The sequence below is a fragment of the Acinonyx jubatus genome, chromosome B1, assembly GCF_027475565.1.
Source record: "Acinonyx jubatus isolate Ajub_Pintada_27869175 chromosome B1, VMU_Ajub_asm_v1.0, whole genome shotgun sequence".
Lineage (NCBI taxonomy): Eukaryota > Metazoa > Chordata > Mammalia > Carnivora > Felidae > Acinonyx > Acinonyx jubatus.
Window position 1 is genome coordinate 72,319,136 of NC_069382.1, and position 18,007 is coordinate 72,337,142.

The following is an 18,007-nucleotide window of genomic DNA, read 5'->3' on the forward strand; positions in this document are numbered from 1 at the left end:
CAAAGCAGTATCTTGGCACACTCGCAATTTCTTCTTGATAATAAGCTAATGAAAACATTTTTTGGTTCCTAACCATCACCACTTTGGATTCAGTGTGTTGAAGGAGGGGTAAAGCCAGAAGAGAGGGAAAATTCTGTAAATCTAAGAATAAAACCGCGTTTTTTTTCTTCCTTCTCATCATCACCAGGGATAAAGTTTTTTATGTTCCTACACCAAAATATCCTACCACATAAAACAGCATCTAACAAAAAGATATGAATAATATTATGTATCTATACAACTGCAGAGAACATACAGGACTGAGTTATCTGCACTGGTTTAAGCCCTTCAAAGTAGGAAAGCTGTCCCATGCTCTCCAGAGACCAAATCTAGGAGTCAGCTGAGATACTGACAAAATAATAGGTAACATATATGAAGAGCTTACTAAGTTCAAGATACTTTTAATCCTCGCAAAATCCTCTGAGATCAACACTGCTATTACCCCCATTTTGCAGGTGAAGAAACTGAGGACGAGGGGTGAAACGGGATGGAACCGGGAGTCAAATCCTGGAACCCTGGACAGAATTTGGAAGATGATACCAATTCAATTGTTATATTTGTTTTTATTAATGATGCACTCTTCTAGTTCTTGATCACTTAAAGACCCATTAGAAAAAGGAAAAAAAAGAAAAAAGACGACCCAATCACCAGAAAACATTTCAAAAATAAATAACTATAAATAATTAGTGGTGGTAAATGTTAATATTCAATTCTGTAATGCCACATCTTCTGGTGTTCCCATTTCACCTATCACTGACAAATCTTAGCTTCTGAAGCTGCCTCGGAGTCTTCTGAGTGAAAGGGACCCAACCTAGAAATTAATTAAGGAGAAACCCTCAAATTTAAAAAACACCTATAAATACTCTCTTTTCAGCTGACTCCATGACACACGAGGGAGCTTTTTGGGGGGGGGCGCGGGGGGAGTCAAAATACTTTGAAGAGAATTCTCTAAAAATAACTGTCTTCAGAACTCACTGCGGTTTATATGTGTATATATTATATATATGCAGTTTAGAGAGATATGCATATAAACGTGCAGTTTAGATAAATAATATAGATCCATATATATCCTCACCCCCACCCAGGTATGTGCAGGGTAAAACAGTCTCTAAAAGATACACATATAGACAGAAACGAAGTATTTAGAAAATTATTTTGAACACCAGTTTCACTTTCATTATAGCTTTGATTAAAATAGTTTAGTTATAAATGCTTCTATACTGAGTAGTCCAGAAAGACAGCTTCTAAATTGTGACTTTTTTTTTTTACCAAAGCAAACTGTATTATCCATATAAACAAAACAAAACCAAAAATTAAGACTTTTATAAAATAACTTTCATGGCTATAAATAATATCATTAATCCTATCACAGGCCTTGACATTTCCATCTCTGAGCACAGTGACTAAATCTTCAACTAATGCTCCAACAAATCAGAGTCTATAATTTACTTTCCTTTCTGTCTGGGTTGGCTTCCAACACTAACCAGTAAGAGGGTACAGGCTACAATTGAGTACAAATGCAAATGCATATGGATATACACCAGTGCCTCTCAACCGGGGCAATTTTGCTCCCCAGGGACATTTTGCAATGTCTGGGGACATTTTTAGTTCTCACAACTGGGGGCAAGAGGGAGGAGAAAGTGCCACTGGCATCTAGTGGGTAAAGACAGAGATGCTCTCACTGCTTGACATCCTATAGCCCCCACAACACAGAATTCTCCACCCCACAGTGTCATTAATGCTGCTTTTGAACACCACTGAGATACACAAATATAACTATTTTTAAAAAGTAAAAACGTCAAATTTTAAATGTGGATCTTTCAGTAGAATCATGAACAATTTCTATTTAGTTCTTTTCATCTTTATGTATTTTCCAAACCCTCCCAATACACATCTGTTATTTATAATCAGAAAAAAAATCCATTTGGGAATAGACTTTTAAGAGAAGGACAGACTATTTGCTCCCCATCCCGATAAGGCTTCTTCTCAAAGGACTGGTCTCATTCAGCTTGCAGGCCTTCAGGGAAGGTCCAAGAAAATTTTCCTCTAAAAATCACCTCTCCGCCTTGAAGCTGTTATTCATTAGCCCTGGTAAAGGGGAATATTCTGAATATCTCAAAACCAGCACTCTAATGCTTCACATAGGAGGGAGAAACTGAAATGTAAAACAGCACAGTTCTTCAGGGAACTTATAGCTAGACATCCTGTTTTTCCAAACAGCCACCAGAGACAACATAGAATTAAGTGCTGTCACCAATGTGGGAATTAATGAACATCTTAAAAACTACCACACGCAAGCTGAATATTCCCTTATAATTCAACACCCCCCAAAAAACAGTATTTGGGGTCACTACTGCTGCTGCTGTAAAGCAGTCAACAATATATTAAAATGTGTACATCTGCACTCAAATGTTAAAATTAAACCTTCACACAATGCTTTGCAGGACCGTATCTACGTATGATGCCACATATTCTCAATGAAATGCTAGTAATTATTTTTCCACATGCAATCATTGTATCATATGGGGGAGAAACCCCCAAAACCTGAAATTCAAGTTGTTAAGAGGGTGTATCTAACACGAATTAAAGGCCCTTGGAAAAAATCCAAGACTACAATCTTTTAAAGTCACATCTTCATCGCAAAGCTACTTAACGCTAATGGCAAGTGCCACTCACTAACACTTGTGAAATCAATATTCCTGTTGTCCTCAGGCACACACAGCTCCAGCTCACTTAGGGAACAGGGCACACGTCCCTCGCGCACCCAGGTCTACAGCCCGCCGAGGGGCCCGCCCTTCCCCTCCACAAGGCTGCCGCTGGCCTCGGCCCTGCTGAGGTGGCCTGGGCTCCCACCTCCTGAACTTGGGGCGGGCGTGACTCACGCCCTGTCACATGGCGCGGGAGGAGGCTGGGAAGGCCACCGCTGCCAGGTGTTCAGGCTCGGCCCGACCGTTTATTTGCCTTGCAAAGTGGCCCGAGCGCCTGTGCCGCTGGGGGGCCGACGGCCTGTCCTCCCTCGCACACCCACACCAGCCCTGTCACCTGGTCGTCCTCACCTGAGTGGGCAGCAGGAGTTCCCCTTCTTCTGCCTGCCACAGCTCCACCACGTTCTGCAAGGGCTCAATCGCTGCACGAACACCAAAAAATACACCGCATTTTAATGCACGGAAAAGAAACGCTTCCTGTTTCCCTATCATGCCCCCGTGCACTCGCCTCACCAAAACAAGTCACCCTTTCCTTCTCCAAGCGGAGGCCACCCGAGGACAAGAACACAATGGACGGGGTGCAAGCGGGCGGCCCCTCTGACAGAGAGTAGGGAGCGTGCAAGGTCGGGGTTCTTGTGCTGGGCGGGGTGGGGGGGACGCAAGGGGATAGCCACCCGGCGGGCCGCTCGGCGCTCCGCATCCCGCAGCATCTGGGGCTGGCGTCTGCAGGATGGGTCCTGGGCGGCCAAGCTCGAGGAACAAAGCTGCAGGAAGCCGGGCCGCGGCGGGGCCCCAGCGCGCGCCACACAAAGCGGGGGCTGCGCCCGGGGCGCCCGGGGCCCGCGCACAAAGGCTCCGGGGCGCGTGCGGCTAGCGGTCCGCGCCGCTGTCCCCAAGCTCCGCGACTGCCCAGCTTTCCGTTTGTCTGAGGGCGGGGGGCGCGGGAGGGGACGCCGTGGTTAGAAAATGTTATCAGCCGAGAATTGCAACCGCTTTCCTTCCTCCTCCTGCCCCTTTCCCCTTCCTCCCCTCGCCCTCTTATAGATTTCAGCAGTTCCCTAAAAGAAAGAGAAGGGGGGGCGGGGTGGAGAAGGAGAGCGAGCACAGCGGCGCAAGGCTGACCTTGTCCCTGAGCCCCTCCCGGGCGACAGCAGGGCAGGAGGACCTGGAAGACGCCCAGCAGGAGGTTCACGGCCGCGGCGGTGCGGCAGTAGCAGCCCGGCTGCGGGCGTCGGAGCCCCGCCATGCTGGTGCTCGCGCTCCTCTCGGGTGCTCGCCGCGCTTGCTGTTCGCTCGCTGGCGCCGGGGCTGCCTCGCCCCGGGCCCGCCCCCGCGCCGCCCCGCCCCGCCCCGCGCCGCCCCCGCCCCCGCCCCGCCCCCGTCGCAGCCGCAGCCGCAGCCGCCGCCGCCGCCGCCGCCGCCGCAGCTGCTTCAGCTCCGGCCCCGGGCGCGCCGCTCGCTCTGCGCGCGTGTGCGCCACAGATAGGGAGGGACGGAACGCGGCGGGGCGCGGGGGAACGTGGACAATGCGAATGCTGCGGCCCTGGGCGCCCCGCCCGGGCGCGGACCACACGGCTGCGGGCCCGCCCCACAGCGCCCCGCGGCGTCCTTCCCAAATCTGCGGTCCCCAGGCACTGTCTGCGGCTGTGACGGGGTCTCTTAGAACTGTCGGGAGAGACTACCAGGCCACTGTCGCCAAGTGCGATTTGAGGAACTTTCGGGTGGTTTCCTCTTTGTTTGGGCACGCTGGCACAGTCGGGTTATTACCCACGAGGGAGGAGGGCGGTGTTGGGGGGCGGGGGTGGGAGTGAGGAGTCGCCGGGCCAGAGGCCTCAGACAGGATATTAGTGGAAATAATGCAGTGGTTGTCAGGAAACGCTAGTGCAGCCACATGGCTACTGCCAGTTATGCAGCGAGGATTTCCGGTGGCTGCAAAGTCTGTAATTTAAAATAAAAAGAGCTCTCCCAAGACCCGAGAGGCTGACCTCAGCGAGGCGTGGCGGTGGTGCGCCTGGCAGCCTCCGAGGAGACGGCCCAGGTTGTGACAGGTGGGGAAGCCTCTTCCTAGGGCATTTATAGCTGCAAAGACCCTGCAAATACTCCCTTAGGATTCATACTGCAAAATTCAGCCAGCCTCCTCGGAAACATGGTTGAGGTCGAGGTCGGTTGCCTGTTTCTAACATTAACTGGGTAATATACATAATACCTGAAAGTGTTATTTTCTAGCCCCATTATTTGATGCCTATAACCAAAAAGTACGTCTAATATCTGAGATCCCGTTTAAGTTTAATATCATGCCTTTGCCAACGGTACCACAAACAAAGGTTTTATTCAGGAATCGCTTTGCATAAGCTGGAAATATTGGCAGTCTTAAGATTTTTTTTAACTAGCTTGCTGCTTCCAGAGTAGTTTGTGTGAAATTCAGAGAATTTGAGCAGTGTAGAATAAGGAGAAGTGACTGGGGCACACCTGTCTGTTTACATTGATCCTCTATTTAATTGTTTCTGGTGCCTTACAGTCTAGACAATGGAAAAGCAGTGGTCAAAATAGCAGGAGGGATGCCAAAGAACTAAATCAATCATGGATCCTTTTCTCCCAAGGAAAAAGTCACTTTGCCTTATCCAACTTCAAGACCCCAGTATTTTCTCAGTTCCTTGTCTTTTTCCCGTGTTCCCTGCCAGCATCTCCCTTTCTGTAGCAAGGATCGCCAGTCCCATCCTAATGAGTCTTTTTTTTTTTTCTTCGTTTTATTTCTCTAGGTTTGTATTTCCCCTTGAGCTCTGAAGATTCTCCTCTGTGTTAAGGGGCTGTCTTCTGTCAAAAAATACTTGCCAGAGCCCAAGGAGACAGTAACTGCACCTTCAAAGTTTGTTTTTAAATGAATATTCTGTCATTGGCCTCTTTATTTACAATATGTATTTTTAAGTCCTCTCATGACTTAGAATGGAAAACAAGCAAACATTGATGAACATGAAACAGGTTTCATGAAACAAGTTTAATAAAAAGTCATGGTACAAACTTTTTTACTATTTTTTTTTCTTATTGCTAATTTTTAAACTATCTTACTTTTTTACTAAAAGTCTTTCCCACAATAACCAGTATCACACAATCAATGAAAATGACTTAAAAGAGGAAAATTGCTGTGAACCATTATTAAAAAAAACAGCTCTATTTTGTTCTCGTACTGAAACTTTTTGAAGGCCAGCTTGATTTTCAAGTTGTGATCTTGTGGACTTTACAAAGTGGGTAATGCTATTTGACTGTTGTTCAAAAAGCCAGAAGCATGTATCTGCAGTGCCATGGGGTTGGAGAGGGATACAGGATTACACAGCTGTCTTCTTAGATAAATCTGACCTACTTAGCCTTCTCTGGAGGTATTTTTCATGCTGACTCATGAACAACAGGAAAGTTATGGCCCATTAAGTAGCATCCATGTTTTGAAGTAAACTTCTTCTCCAAAGAAGACTCCTGTGTCATTGATGCCATTATTTGCCTGCAGGTAATAAATATTCTTTTGTCACAGAATATTAGAGTTGGAAAAATTTGGCTATTAAATAATAGCACAACTGCATCATTTTACAGAAAGAGAAACTGAAGCCCAGAAAGGATGAGAAATATCCAAGTTATAGTAGCAAAGTTATGGAGAAGTATGTATAAATAATGTTAACTAAAGAAAAAAAATCAATGGAAACATGAATTAACTCAATATGCAAATTATAAACACAAAACTAAGCATGGAAGAGGCACTGAGGAGATACCTTACTAGAGTTTATCATTTTTTTAAAGTGTAAAATGTGATGATTTAATTATACATTGTGAAGTGATTACCACTATCAAGTACATGAATACATCTATCACCTCCCATAGCTACCTTTGTGTGTGTGAAAATCTACTCTCCTAACAAATTTCAAATATACAGTAGAATATTATTAACTCTGGTCTCCATGTTGAATATTAGATCCCCAAAACTTAAAAAAAATTTTTTTCTTTTATTTAAATCCAAGTTAGTTGACATATAGTATAATAATGGCTTCAGGAATAGAATTTAGTGATTCTCCACTTACATATAATACCCAGTGCTCATCACAACAAGTGCCCCGCTATCCCCATCCCCCCACCCTACACTCCCTTGAGCAACCCTCAGTTTGTTCTCTGTATTTAAACGTCTCTTATGGTTTGCCTCCCTCTTTGTTTTTATCTTATTTTTCCTTCCCTTTCCCTATGTTCATATATTTTATTTCTTAAATTCCACATGAGTGAAATCATATATTTGTATTTCTCTGACTGATTTATTTCACTTAGCATAATTATTCTAGTTCCATCCACATTGTGGAAAATGGCAAGATTTCATTACTTTTGATCAAGTAATATTCCATTATATATATATATATATATACACACACACACATACCAAATCTTATTTATCCATTCATCAGTAGATGGATATTTGGGCTCTTTCCATAATTTGGCTATTGTTGATAGTGCTGCTATAAACATTGGGGGAGTTTATCAATTTTAAGTTAGATCCATATAAGTTAATTTAAACACACGTGCACATACACACACACATCTACCTAGTGGGTAGCTGGATGGCTCAGTCGGTTGAGCACCTGACTCTTGATTTCCACTCAGGTCATGATTGCATGGTTTCATGAATTCACACCCCACTTTGGGCTCTGTGCACTGACTGCATAAAGCCTGCTTGAGATTCTCCTTCTCTCTCTACCCCTCCCCTACTTGCACTCTGTCTCCCTCAAAATAAATAAATAAACTTAAAAAAATTAAAAAATAAAACACATACACACACACCTAGGAGCGCCTGGCTAATTCAGTCCAAAGAGCATGCAACTCTTGATCTTGAGGTTGTGAGTTCAAGCCCCATCTTGGGTATAGAAATTACTAAAACATTAAATAAATAAACTTAAGAACCTCTCTCCCCCCCCCCCACACACCTAAAATTGACTAAATCTACACTCATTTTAAGATATACAAGATGTTGACCATGCTTTGGACTTAACTGCACTCTTGTTTTTTTTCTTAATGAGTATAGACGAAAACCAAGCAAGTCTATAAATGTGAGTTACATCTCAACACATTCTACATAAAATTGACAGTGAAGCATCAAGTCCAAATCACCTGTCTCTAGTCTAGAGAAGATTCAACACACCAGGTCACATGGTGGGTTGTAAAGACTGAAAGAGATAGTATATGGTAAGCATCTAGTATACGTGTTAATAAATGCTAGTAATGATATTATCTTGCATGCACATTGTGGGGACATGCCAGACCTTTCTTGAATATGGTAAATTTGATACATATTGATATTCAATTGTTTTAATTACCTATTCATTATCCCTGATCCTTTATAACTCAGATATGCTGGAAATGGGAATGTTTAATGAAAATGTACATGTAACAGCTGTTTGCTATCTATCTATTTTGGGCTTCACCCCAATCACAACAATAAAACCAAGGGTTTCATGAAACAACCACTACCATCATTGCTAGGATCCGAGCCTCATCTTCCCTGGGAAGAAATGCCCAGAGGAATGGCTCTTGAAAGCAGAAACCTAATGGTTCTGGTCAGGTACCTTTAAGATGCAAATTGTCCCCTTAAGTTAAGGGGACCCAGCATATGCTAACTTTATTCCATTTCAAGTCATCTCAAGAAGCCTCGATTAGGTGCACTAGATAAAGTTTCTCTCCTTTCTCAAACGACTCTGTTGTGTTAAATGGTCCTTTAATGGTCCTTTAATGGTCCTTTACCATTATGAAAATACCAAGCACCAGTATTCATAGTTAAAAATAGTCATCTTTCTCTCCATTTTTTTTTCAAAACTCATAAGATTGTACAATGAAAAGGATACATTTCACTGTATATAAATTAAAGTAAAAATGATAAAATTTTTAATTAATAAATTTTTAAGAAATTAAAGACAAAATTTTTAAAGATAGGTTAGACTGTGATTTATACAGGATGCCTTGGATGTGGTTATGCTAAAGGTTTAAATATGATTAAATGATATTAAATATGATACATGAGTGAAAAACAAAAAAAGTAAACAGAACAAAAAAGTAGTTACCTTCCCAGTAGTCTACATTGTGACTTAGCATGGTTATTCGGCTTAGTTCTGGTCAATGAGATACAAGCAGGCCTCTACTAACATGGCTCCAAAGAAAGCTATTGCTTTCATGATGAAAAGGAATAGACTCAGCTAGTACAGTCCTTTTACTCTGTGTCCTTTTTCCTCCTGGACTATAAACATAATGCCCAGAGATTTGCAGCCAGCAGGCAAGCCTGAGGAAAAAAGCTACCTTTCTTTTTGCTGGCCCCAAGAAACGGTGCTTATCACTTAGCATACTAGTTTATTCTCCAAAGGACAGTGCCATCACCAGATACATCACATTAGGTCTATGTGGATGGCACTCGTGACACGTGTGACATACAGCTCTAAGTACTGTGAGATCTTCCCCATACCTCCTCAGTCTGCTTTGCAGCCTCTTGCCTCTCTGTTCAACCTCTAAAAGTAAGAGTACTCTAGGGCTTGGTCCTGGATGCTCTTTATACTCTCTCTTTCTGGATAAACTCATCCAGCCCCAAGTCTTTAAATATCTATAAGCTAATGAGTCCCAAGTTAGAATTTTAGGCTTAACCTGAAGTCCACATTCATATTCCCAGCTGCCTACTTGTCATCTCCACCTGAATGTTGAATAAGCATCTCAAACCTAACATGTCCTACTTGCTTCTAACCATCCAAAGCTGCACATCCCCAGTCTTCCTAACTTCAAGTACGTTGCAGTAGCATCTACCCAGTTGCTCAAGCCAAAAGCCAAAGTGTCACCCTTAATCCATATTTTCTTTATACCCTTAAATCTAGCAACAAGTCGTGCCACCTCCAGAACATTCCTCATACTTACCCTTTCTGAACCACTACCCCGATGTAGGAGTGCCTCATCCCTCACATAGACTCCTACCATTGCCTTCTACTGGTTTCTCTGCTTCCACTCTCTCCCCTTACATCTGGTTTTCCAACAGCCAAAATGATCTTTTAAAAACAGAATTCATCTGGCAGCATTCCATCTAACAAATGGAGGATCACTCTGAGAAGTTATAAAAATTAAAAAAAAAAAAGCAGATTATGTACAAAACCCTGCAGTGGTTTCCTAGAAGCTTAGAATAAAATCCAAACTCCTTTCCTTGTCCTGCAGGAAGTGAGATCTGGTTCCTCCTCGCCTTTCTAACCGCATCTTCTACCAGTCTTCCCCTTGATAACTGTTCTTCAGCCCAGGGGCTTTTGCATTCCCCAAACCTACCAGACTTGACCCCCATCTCAGGGCCTTCACACTTGCTGTTTCTTCCATGTGGGAAGCTCTTTGTCTCATTGTCCCACATCTGGCTCCTTCTCATCATTTACATAGGGCTGCTACATAAGGTTGTGTATAAAGAGCCAAGGAATAGGGACTGACATCAGCTCTCTGATTCACCAAGCCACGCTCTGGCTCGAGGATGCCCACAGTGAGAAGAGTCTTATTCTGATTCCACAAAGGCACGGACGGATGGCCAAACCCCGTGCCTATTTTGTGTCCTCCTGGACGGAGGACCTTTTTCCAATCAAAATATTATTTCTTATGTCTAAGAAGAAGGTAGAATGAACAGTCACTGGGCACCAATTTTACATGCATTTCTTATTTAAAAACACAACAGGATTAGTCTTATTGTCCCCATTTTACATGTTAAACAGTAAGATTGAGAGAAGTAAATTGTTAATGAAGAGTTAAAATTGGACTCTAATTCCATTGTACCATAGTGTCTCTAAAGATGAAGGAGCAAGAACTCACTTGGAAGCTTCCACTTTTTTCATGTTTTAATTCTACTTCTTATTTTCAGATTGTTGTAGGAAAGTTAGAACAATCTACAAAAGCCCAACTATAGTCATTAAAAATAAATTACTATTGCTACATATAGGTACAAAACATACCCCACCTACACACCCTCCAGGTAATAAATTAAGATCAATATGAAATCCAGTAAAACCTGTCATTTTACTTTTGAGCCTCCACACTTTTGGAGATACAGTTCTTATCCTTCTGACTTTTGTACTTACTTGCTTGCTTATAGTGTATTTGGGAAAGTTATTTGTATAAACTTCTAAAATAGTGGCTGCATTAACTTATTTAATTGTTTATACTTATTAAAATCTTCTACTTGGGAAGTCAAAATGCAGACCAATGAGTAGGATTTATTTTTCTCTTCCTTGCCGAGTTTTTTTTCCTTCCTTGTTGTTTTTGAAAAGATATGACTGGACTTCAGAAGGTTGGCAAGAATTGCACTTCTGTAAGTCGAGTCAATTTCTTGATGATCTTGGAAAAATATTTTTTAAGGACTTAAACTATAAAGCCAGGACACCCCCTTAATCTGAGAAGCAGAAATAGTAAGTACTTTTTCAGCTGTATTTCACAGTCTGAAGTGATTCCTTGTAACTCAACTTCCTTTCTTAGAAATAATGAAAGATAACCCTCATATAGTGCTTATGACCTGCCAAGCCCTATCCTAAGTCCTTTGCATATATTAAGTCATTTAATCCTTCCAACAACCCAATGAGGTGGATATTATTATTATCCCTATTTTACAGATGGAGAAATTGAGGCACAGATAGGTAAGGTACAACTTAGTTGCCCAAGGCCACAAATCAGTAAAGGTACAGAGCTGAAATCTAAGCCCAGGCATCTGTCTCTGGAATCCATGTCCTTGACCACCAGAGCAATACTATCTTTATACCTTCAAGTGATTGGGAGGGTAGTTATGATCACTTTTGTACTATTGGTGAGCATTAAAAATGTATGCAAAATGCACTGAAATTAGAGACGCTGAAAATGAAGGCCATCATGGCATCAAAAATCTAACAAATTGTTAAGAGGATGTCAATACCGAATAGCCAACGTCTAGTCATTGAATGTGTCATAGTTCCAGAAATAATGGCATTCTCAGTCATGGAAGTGAGTCTATCTAGGTAAAGTAACCTTGATATATTATATGAATTAAGTTATATGAACCCATGTTGGCTGAGGAAGCTCCCCAAACTAATACCATATACCACTTTCCACAGCGAGATATAATCTTAATAGTAGTACTTTTTCAACAATACTTATATGATTCACTCACCTGAGCATTCTAACTGCAATTCTGGAAAATATGCTTCACGACCTTGAACAAAGCACTTCACCTCCCTGCACCTGTTTTCTTACCTGTTAAATGAAGCCATTAAACAATATGATCTTTAAGACCCTTTCCATGCCTAACATTATATGATTTTCTGTCCCGACCTGATAGCTTGGAAGTAAGAAGCCTGAACTTTTTTGGTTGTCATTTCTTACTATTTCAAAATCCACTGAGTAAAGCAACTTCACAGCTTCCTGAACTTGCATGCTTTCAGATTACAATCATGTTAAGTTTGGCATTTAAAGTTCAAATCAAAAGTTGCCCAGTCAGCAGCAGGGAACCAGATATTATGGAGAAGAAGTAGTAAAGGGGAGATCTGTTCTTTCCTTAGGTACACACCTGATTTGCCAGTGTGGGATCACTTAGCAAAGCATACAGTCGGTAAAATCTAATGTCCTATCTATGGGGTCTGGAGTAAGTTATTTAACCTCTCTGTGCCTTAGTCTGTCATTTGTAAAACAGAGATGATAACCATCTACCTCACAAGTTGTGGCAGAGAAATGAGTCTATGTGAGCCTGGAGAAGAGTGTCTGGCACATAGTAAATGCCACATAATGTTTTGTTATTGCTCTTGTTTCCTATATTAAGAGAAACAAAATAAGAACCGGAAGAAGGTAAAGCCTAAGAGTCTAGATGGGCACTCAAGAGAGAAGCTCAGGCAATGGCTCATAGAAGGCTTCTGCCAAGTTACCTACTGCCAGGCCAATGTGAAACAAAAGCCCTCATATTGTGAAAATACCCCATTTCAGTTCGTCTATTTATTTGTTTATTTTTAATTTTTTTCTTACATTTATTCTTTTTTGAAAGAGAGAGAGAGTGCATGTGCCTGAGTGGGGGAGGGGCAGAGAGCGAGGGAGACAAAAGAATCTGAAGCAGGCTCCAGGCTCTGAGCTATCAGCACAGAGCCTGATGTGGGGCTTGAACTCACCAACTGTGAGCTCATGACCTAAGCCGAAGTCGGACACTTAACCAACTGAGCCACCCAGGCGCCCCATCAGTTCTTCCATTTAGACACATGTTTAAATTCCAGGCTCCTGAGCCAATACAGGGCTTTCTTACTCTTCCTTCAGCTGCAAAGTAAAGCTGACCACTAATTGAAAAGGGAACATCTTGAGTAAGTTCTGATCTGTTTACTTTTGTATGATCTCCCTCCCCTTTCAAGAAATAATAATAATAGGAGCAAACACTTACTTACACAGGCAGAGGTGAAGTAACTTCCCAAGGTCACAGCGCTAAGTGGCGGAGTCAGAATTCAAACCGGGGCTGTCTGGCTCCAGAATGTGCACTTGTATGCTAGTAACCATGACATTTTGCTACATCACAGACTACATTCAGTGTGTGTGTGTGTGTGTGTGTGTGTGTGTGTGTGTGTTGGAAGGTTGGAAGAAGAGAATAAAGTACACTCTAAAGGACTTGAAAGGAACACTGCATCATTGAAAAATACACTCACACAGAGTACCAAACATGACATCTGACTCTGCATCATGCTAAACGGAGGCACCCTGTGCACCTTGCTCAGGAAAGAAGCTGCAAACACATGATCGGGGGGCCCTCCACTCGTGTAATGCAACTCACAACCCTCCCAGGCCCCTGGCTGGTCACGGCAGCCCTTACAGGACAGCAGGCCCTGTGGCTCAGAAAGAGAAACCAAGGGGGAGGCAAACAGAAGGCACAGCTCGGGACACAACCTGAGGCAAGTCAACGGCCAACAATAGCTTGGAGGTAACAGCAGAAACATCTTCAACTGGAGTGCAGCTATGAAGCCGGAGGACTCCGACCGGCAGGAGGCAAAGGGGCAGAATCACAAACAGCGGGTGCGCGAACCTCAAGCCGTGGTTTCCACAACTGCAGCCAGAAGGCTGTGCAGAAAACCTCCAACGTCAGCCAGCAGCTCTTCTAGAGATCTGGATCCCCAGAAAGTAGTGAGAGGTGCGAGAGCACTGTCCAGGACTCATGAGACTGAGGTTCTGGTCCTAGCTGGCTCTGTGCCCTTCTGCAATATATATTTACATACTTACAGAAAGGTACAGAACACATATGCAGTTTCCTCCACAAGCAGCACATCAAACTGGAAGTTGTAGGTCAATTACTTGGAGTGTCGGAGGTTACTAAAGTGGATAAGAGACTTTGGCAATCATCTGTGTGTGGAGGAAGAAGTATCTACACTATAGCAGTGGCAGTTATTTTGCTAAATAGCAAACAAGAGTTTTTCCCCTACCAACATGTAGGCAAATTCTTTTGAGTCAGCCCAATAGATGTGAAGGAAGGACCAATCCCACTCCCCTTAGAAATTATTTTTGCTATATATAAAAAATTACCTTGGTCATATTTTATATTAATAGATCAGCCTCACTTAAGAAGCACAGATTAAGATAACTGTGCAGTATCATTTTATAATGATTAAATTAACAACAATAACAACAAAGCACCCCACAAAAAAACAAATCATTATAAAACCCAGTTTGGGCAAGATTCAAAGAAACCAACATTTTACATTGTCAGGGATGGGATGAGTTGATACTTTTTCTTAAAGGCAGCCCAAATACAGAATAAGAGCCATAAAAATGACCATAACCTTTGAAATGTATTTTGAGAAAATAATTTTAAATAAAAGATAATTTTGTAAGATACGGCAATGTTATTTAATGGTTCCAAAATGGAAACAGCCCAAATAAATCCACAAATGTGGAAATGGCAAAGATACTTATGATAGAATTGGTATAATAAAAAGCATATAAATGGGTTTTTTTAAACACTGTAAAAAGAAAAAAGCACACACACATAAGGTTGAAAAAGAAGGGATTTCTAGGCAATGAAAGCAGGAAGGCGTAGAAGATAGTGTCTCACGTGGGCAGAATGGGGGTTCATGAAATAGTGCAGCTCCACTTGGAAGGGGTGTAAGTGCCAGGGTCAGGGATGAGCTTTGTCAGTTTAAACACAAACTAAAAGGCCCATGGGAAGCCATGATCATAAGCCATTTGTTTATGCATTTTTCTATTGAATGATTTTAAATGTTCAGTTGTGAGGAGAAAAACTGGTACGTGGTTTAACAGGAAGACCATAGAGCAGGTCATCAAAGAGAAGGTGGGCACGGGGCAGTTAGTGTTGGTTACCTAAATGGGAAAGGGGATCAATGACTGGATTTTCCTCTGCTTTTTCAGTGAGCAGATAACTAAAGAGGTCCCTGAAACAAGAAGCTGGTACACAGGCCAGTGTCTCAAAGGGAGCAGGGTTCTGAGCAGGAAATGGCTAAGACAGTCTCCAGTTGTCAGAGGAAGTTGATGTAATGAAGGCAAGACTCCGGGAAAATGTTGCTCAATTATTAAGACCAAATACTTCAGATCACCTCTGAAGAAGCCCAGATGTTATCTCAGAACAAAAAGGTAAGGGGCTGAGAGGATTAGATAAAATATGTGCAGAAGTGCTTTGCCAACTGAGAAATGCTTTATAAATACTTGCCCTGGAGATAAGGGCTTCACTCTAAAAGACAAAACAAAGCAAAACGACAACAAAAAAACAAAAAGATTGCAAAATTAGCCAGTGTGTTTTTAAACTATAATTCTAAATCGATTATTTCATAAATTCTTATAGTTCTAATATTGAAGAAGAGTTGGTAAAATCATAATCTTTTTTCTATTTGAAGCTATGATTTTATCTTGATCATTTAACCATTTTGGCTCTTTTCAGATTTTTGGTAATCTATAAGCCAGCCCTAATTAAATTGATGATGTTGTGAATTAGTGAAATAGTCTAAAAACACCAAAATTGGCCATGATTGCCTCAATGATTTTTGTGGTCTTAATATTTTAAATCAAATGACCACTTAATCACTCATTCATGCATGCATTCATTCAGGAAAATTGCAAGAGAGACGATGTGTCTAGGCAGTAAGGCAATAGAAAGGTACAGAACACTAAAGACTTAAAAAAAATAAAAATATGAAAGTAGGGTTACATTACATAAATTGTTCTTTCTGCTGATCTCCGTGAGTAAATAAATAACTTAAATCTTTTCAAAGAACACCATTTGATCGTTCTTGCCTAATCTTAGCATTTGGCTTTGTGAAGCCTGCTGAGTTGTGCTAGCTAAATGCTTGCACTTACACGCACTTACATGTTTCCTCAATGTTTGGTCCGCCAGGGCCAAGAGTCAGCTTCTACCTCATGCCTCAGGGATGTCAGGTTTCAACTCATATCGTCTGCATATAGTATACCTCCCCTCGTGCCTCATTAAAAGGAACACTTTCCATTTACTTTTCTTCTTGTGACTACTGGGTCCACGGTTGTTTTCTTTCTCTACTGTTGTTAAACATCACCTGTATCATTAAGCCCAGATGTACAAAGGTATAGAGCAACACTTCTAGCTGAGAAAGGTAGTCATCTTAACTAGATACAAGTTTATCCATGCAATGAAAGTACCATTTCATTTTTGATGGCCTTCATTTAGCATTTATCGCTGGGGCTGGGTTTTGTGTTGCCTTTATAAACACACACACACACACACACACACACACAGCCTAGTTCTTTTTAGGCACTTCTCCAGCTGTGAGTTTAGCAAGGCTTCCTGCTAATGGGGAGACAGAATTACAGCTCCAAACATTCCCCTGCCACTGATCCAGAACATGTGTTATCATATCACACACTGTCAATTGATTCCAAATCCCTGCCAACAGGGCACAGTCTGCATTCCAAATATCTAAGGCCCTGGGACAGTGAATTATAAAATAGAAATATGCTATGCTTTCTCCTTTAATTTGGTGCACACATGACTAAGTTTGCTGAACGTTTTTGATTCTTAGAATATGTTTGCTTTTTTTTCCCCCTGAAAACATAGAACAGCCTACAAAATCTCTGTACCTTAGCGGCAATAGACTTATTCTGAACATCCCCAGTCTCCTCCGTGTCACTTCCAATCTCTTGGTAAAGGTTGGTTAACAGGAAATAGGGCAAGATGGAAGGGAGCTCACATTTAGGATAATAAAGTGACTCTCATTCAACTGATGAGAGACATAAACAGTCTGACTATGATGGTCCCACGGGAGTAGAAGGCTAAGATTTCAAACGCTATATAAACAGTTGCAAATCTCTTCAATTACTTTAGAAATGGACTCCTAGCGCACATGGCAATGTCAGGAATAAACATATTTTCAGTTCTGTGCTATCCTGTATTGATGACCTGAGTTACCATTGATTTATTCCTTATTTAAAATAAGTGTATAAAACAATTCAAAATAAGTGCAGTGAACAAACATGGCTAAAACTTTATTTTTGTGATTACTGAGGACTGGAGAGTGGGGGCAGGGAGAAGAGAGACCAAGTGTCACTGGCATTGGGAACATCTTGGGGATAAGCAGGAAAGTTGGACTCCTCAGAAGTCCTCAGCCCCAAAATGCCCGAAGAGCCCCAACTTGGTTACTATGGTGATACCATTCCATTCCAGTAATTTCACCTGACAAGGTCTCTGTTGTCTCTTCACTCTTGAACATTAGCCCATCCCACTCTTCTCTGACCCAGCTCTTCCTCATTAGATCCTAAGAAACAACCACATATGCACACATAAGAACAGGCAGTTAATACTTTGTGACAAGCGAGTTAATGCCAGAGGGTGAATTGCCAGGGCAAGTACTCAAACTTCACAGAAGAGGATGCTGCATATTTTCAAATCAAATCTCATTATACATGGCAGAGTCCTGGTGTAATGGTGGCCTGGCCTGGTTTTCCCTCAATGTATTAGCTCGTGCTAAGAAAAAAAAAATCTGGACAGCTGCATAATTACCCCAAATTGTTTTCAAATTGGTCTGGGACAATGAAGACATAACTCCACTAGCCTTCAAGAGGCCTGGCCTCCAGGATCAGCTTATGGTCAACCGAGTGAGATCATGCAAGCCACTTACACTTGCTAGGTCTGTAGTTCTTCAACAACAAAATGGAGGAGTTGCGCGGGTGGTGCATGGTCTCAAATCCAGAGACTCTTTTCTTATTGGTCCCTTCTTCTCTGCAATGAAGGATTTTCCTGCTCACTTCTAGGCCTATTTGTTTGATAT

At 41.9% G+C, this 18,007-nt stretch overlaps 1 protein-coding gene and 1 long non-coding RNA gene across 3 annotated transcripts in view; one reads left to right on the forward strand and one right to left on the reverse strand.

The window, feature by feature from the left end:
- The window catches only part of TMEM131L (transmembrane 131 like), a 167,794-nt gene extending 163,726 nt beyond the window's left edge, over nucleotides 1-4,068 (reverse strand). For both annotated transcript variants that reach the window (XM_027067612.2, XM_027067606.2), the window contains exons 1-2: nucleotides 3,867-4,068; nucleotides 3,096-3,166 (exon numbers count right to left, since the gene is read on the reverse strand). In XM_027067612.2, the coding sequence (XP_026923413.2) occupies nucleotides 3,096-3,166; nucleotides 3,867-3,990 (195 nt within the window). In that variant the 5' untranslated portion in view covers nucleotides 3,991-4,068. The remainder of the gene's footprint in view (nucleotides 1-3,095; nucleotides 3,167-3,866) is intronic.
- A 103-nt stretch (nucleotides 4,069-4,171) lies between these two features.
- LOC113601135 (uncharacterized) lies at nucleotides 4,172-15,455 on the forward strand. Its single transcript, XR_003422299.2, has 4 exons — nucleotides 4,172-4,443; nucleotides 5,504-6,243; nucleotides 7,795-7,955; nucleotides 15,126-15,455. It is a non-coding gene; the product is annotated as an uncharacterized LOC113601135 (long non-coding RNA).
- Nucleotides 15,456-18,007: the final 2,552 nt, after the last annotated feature.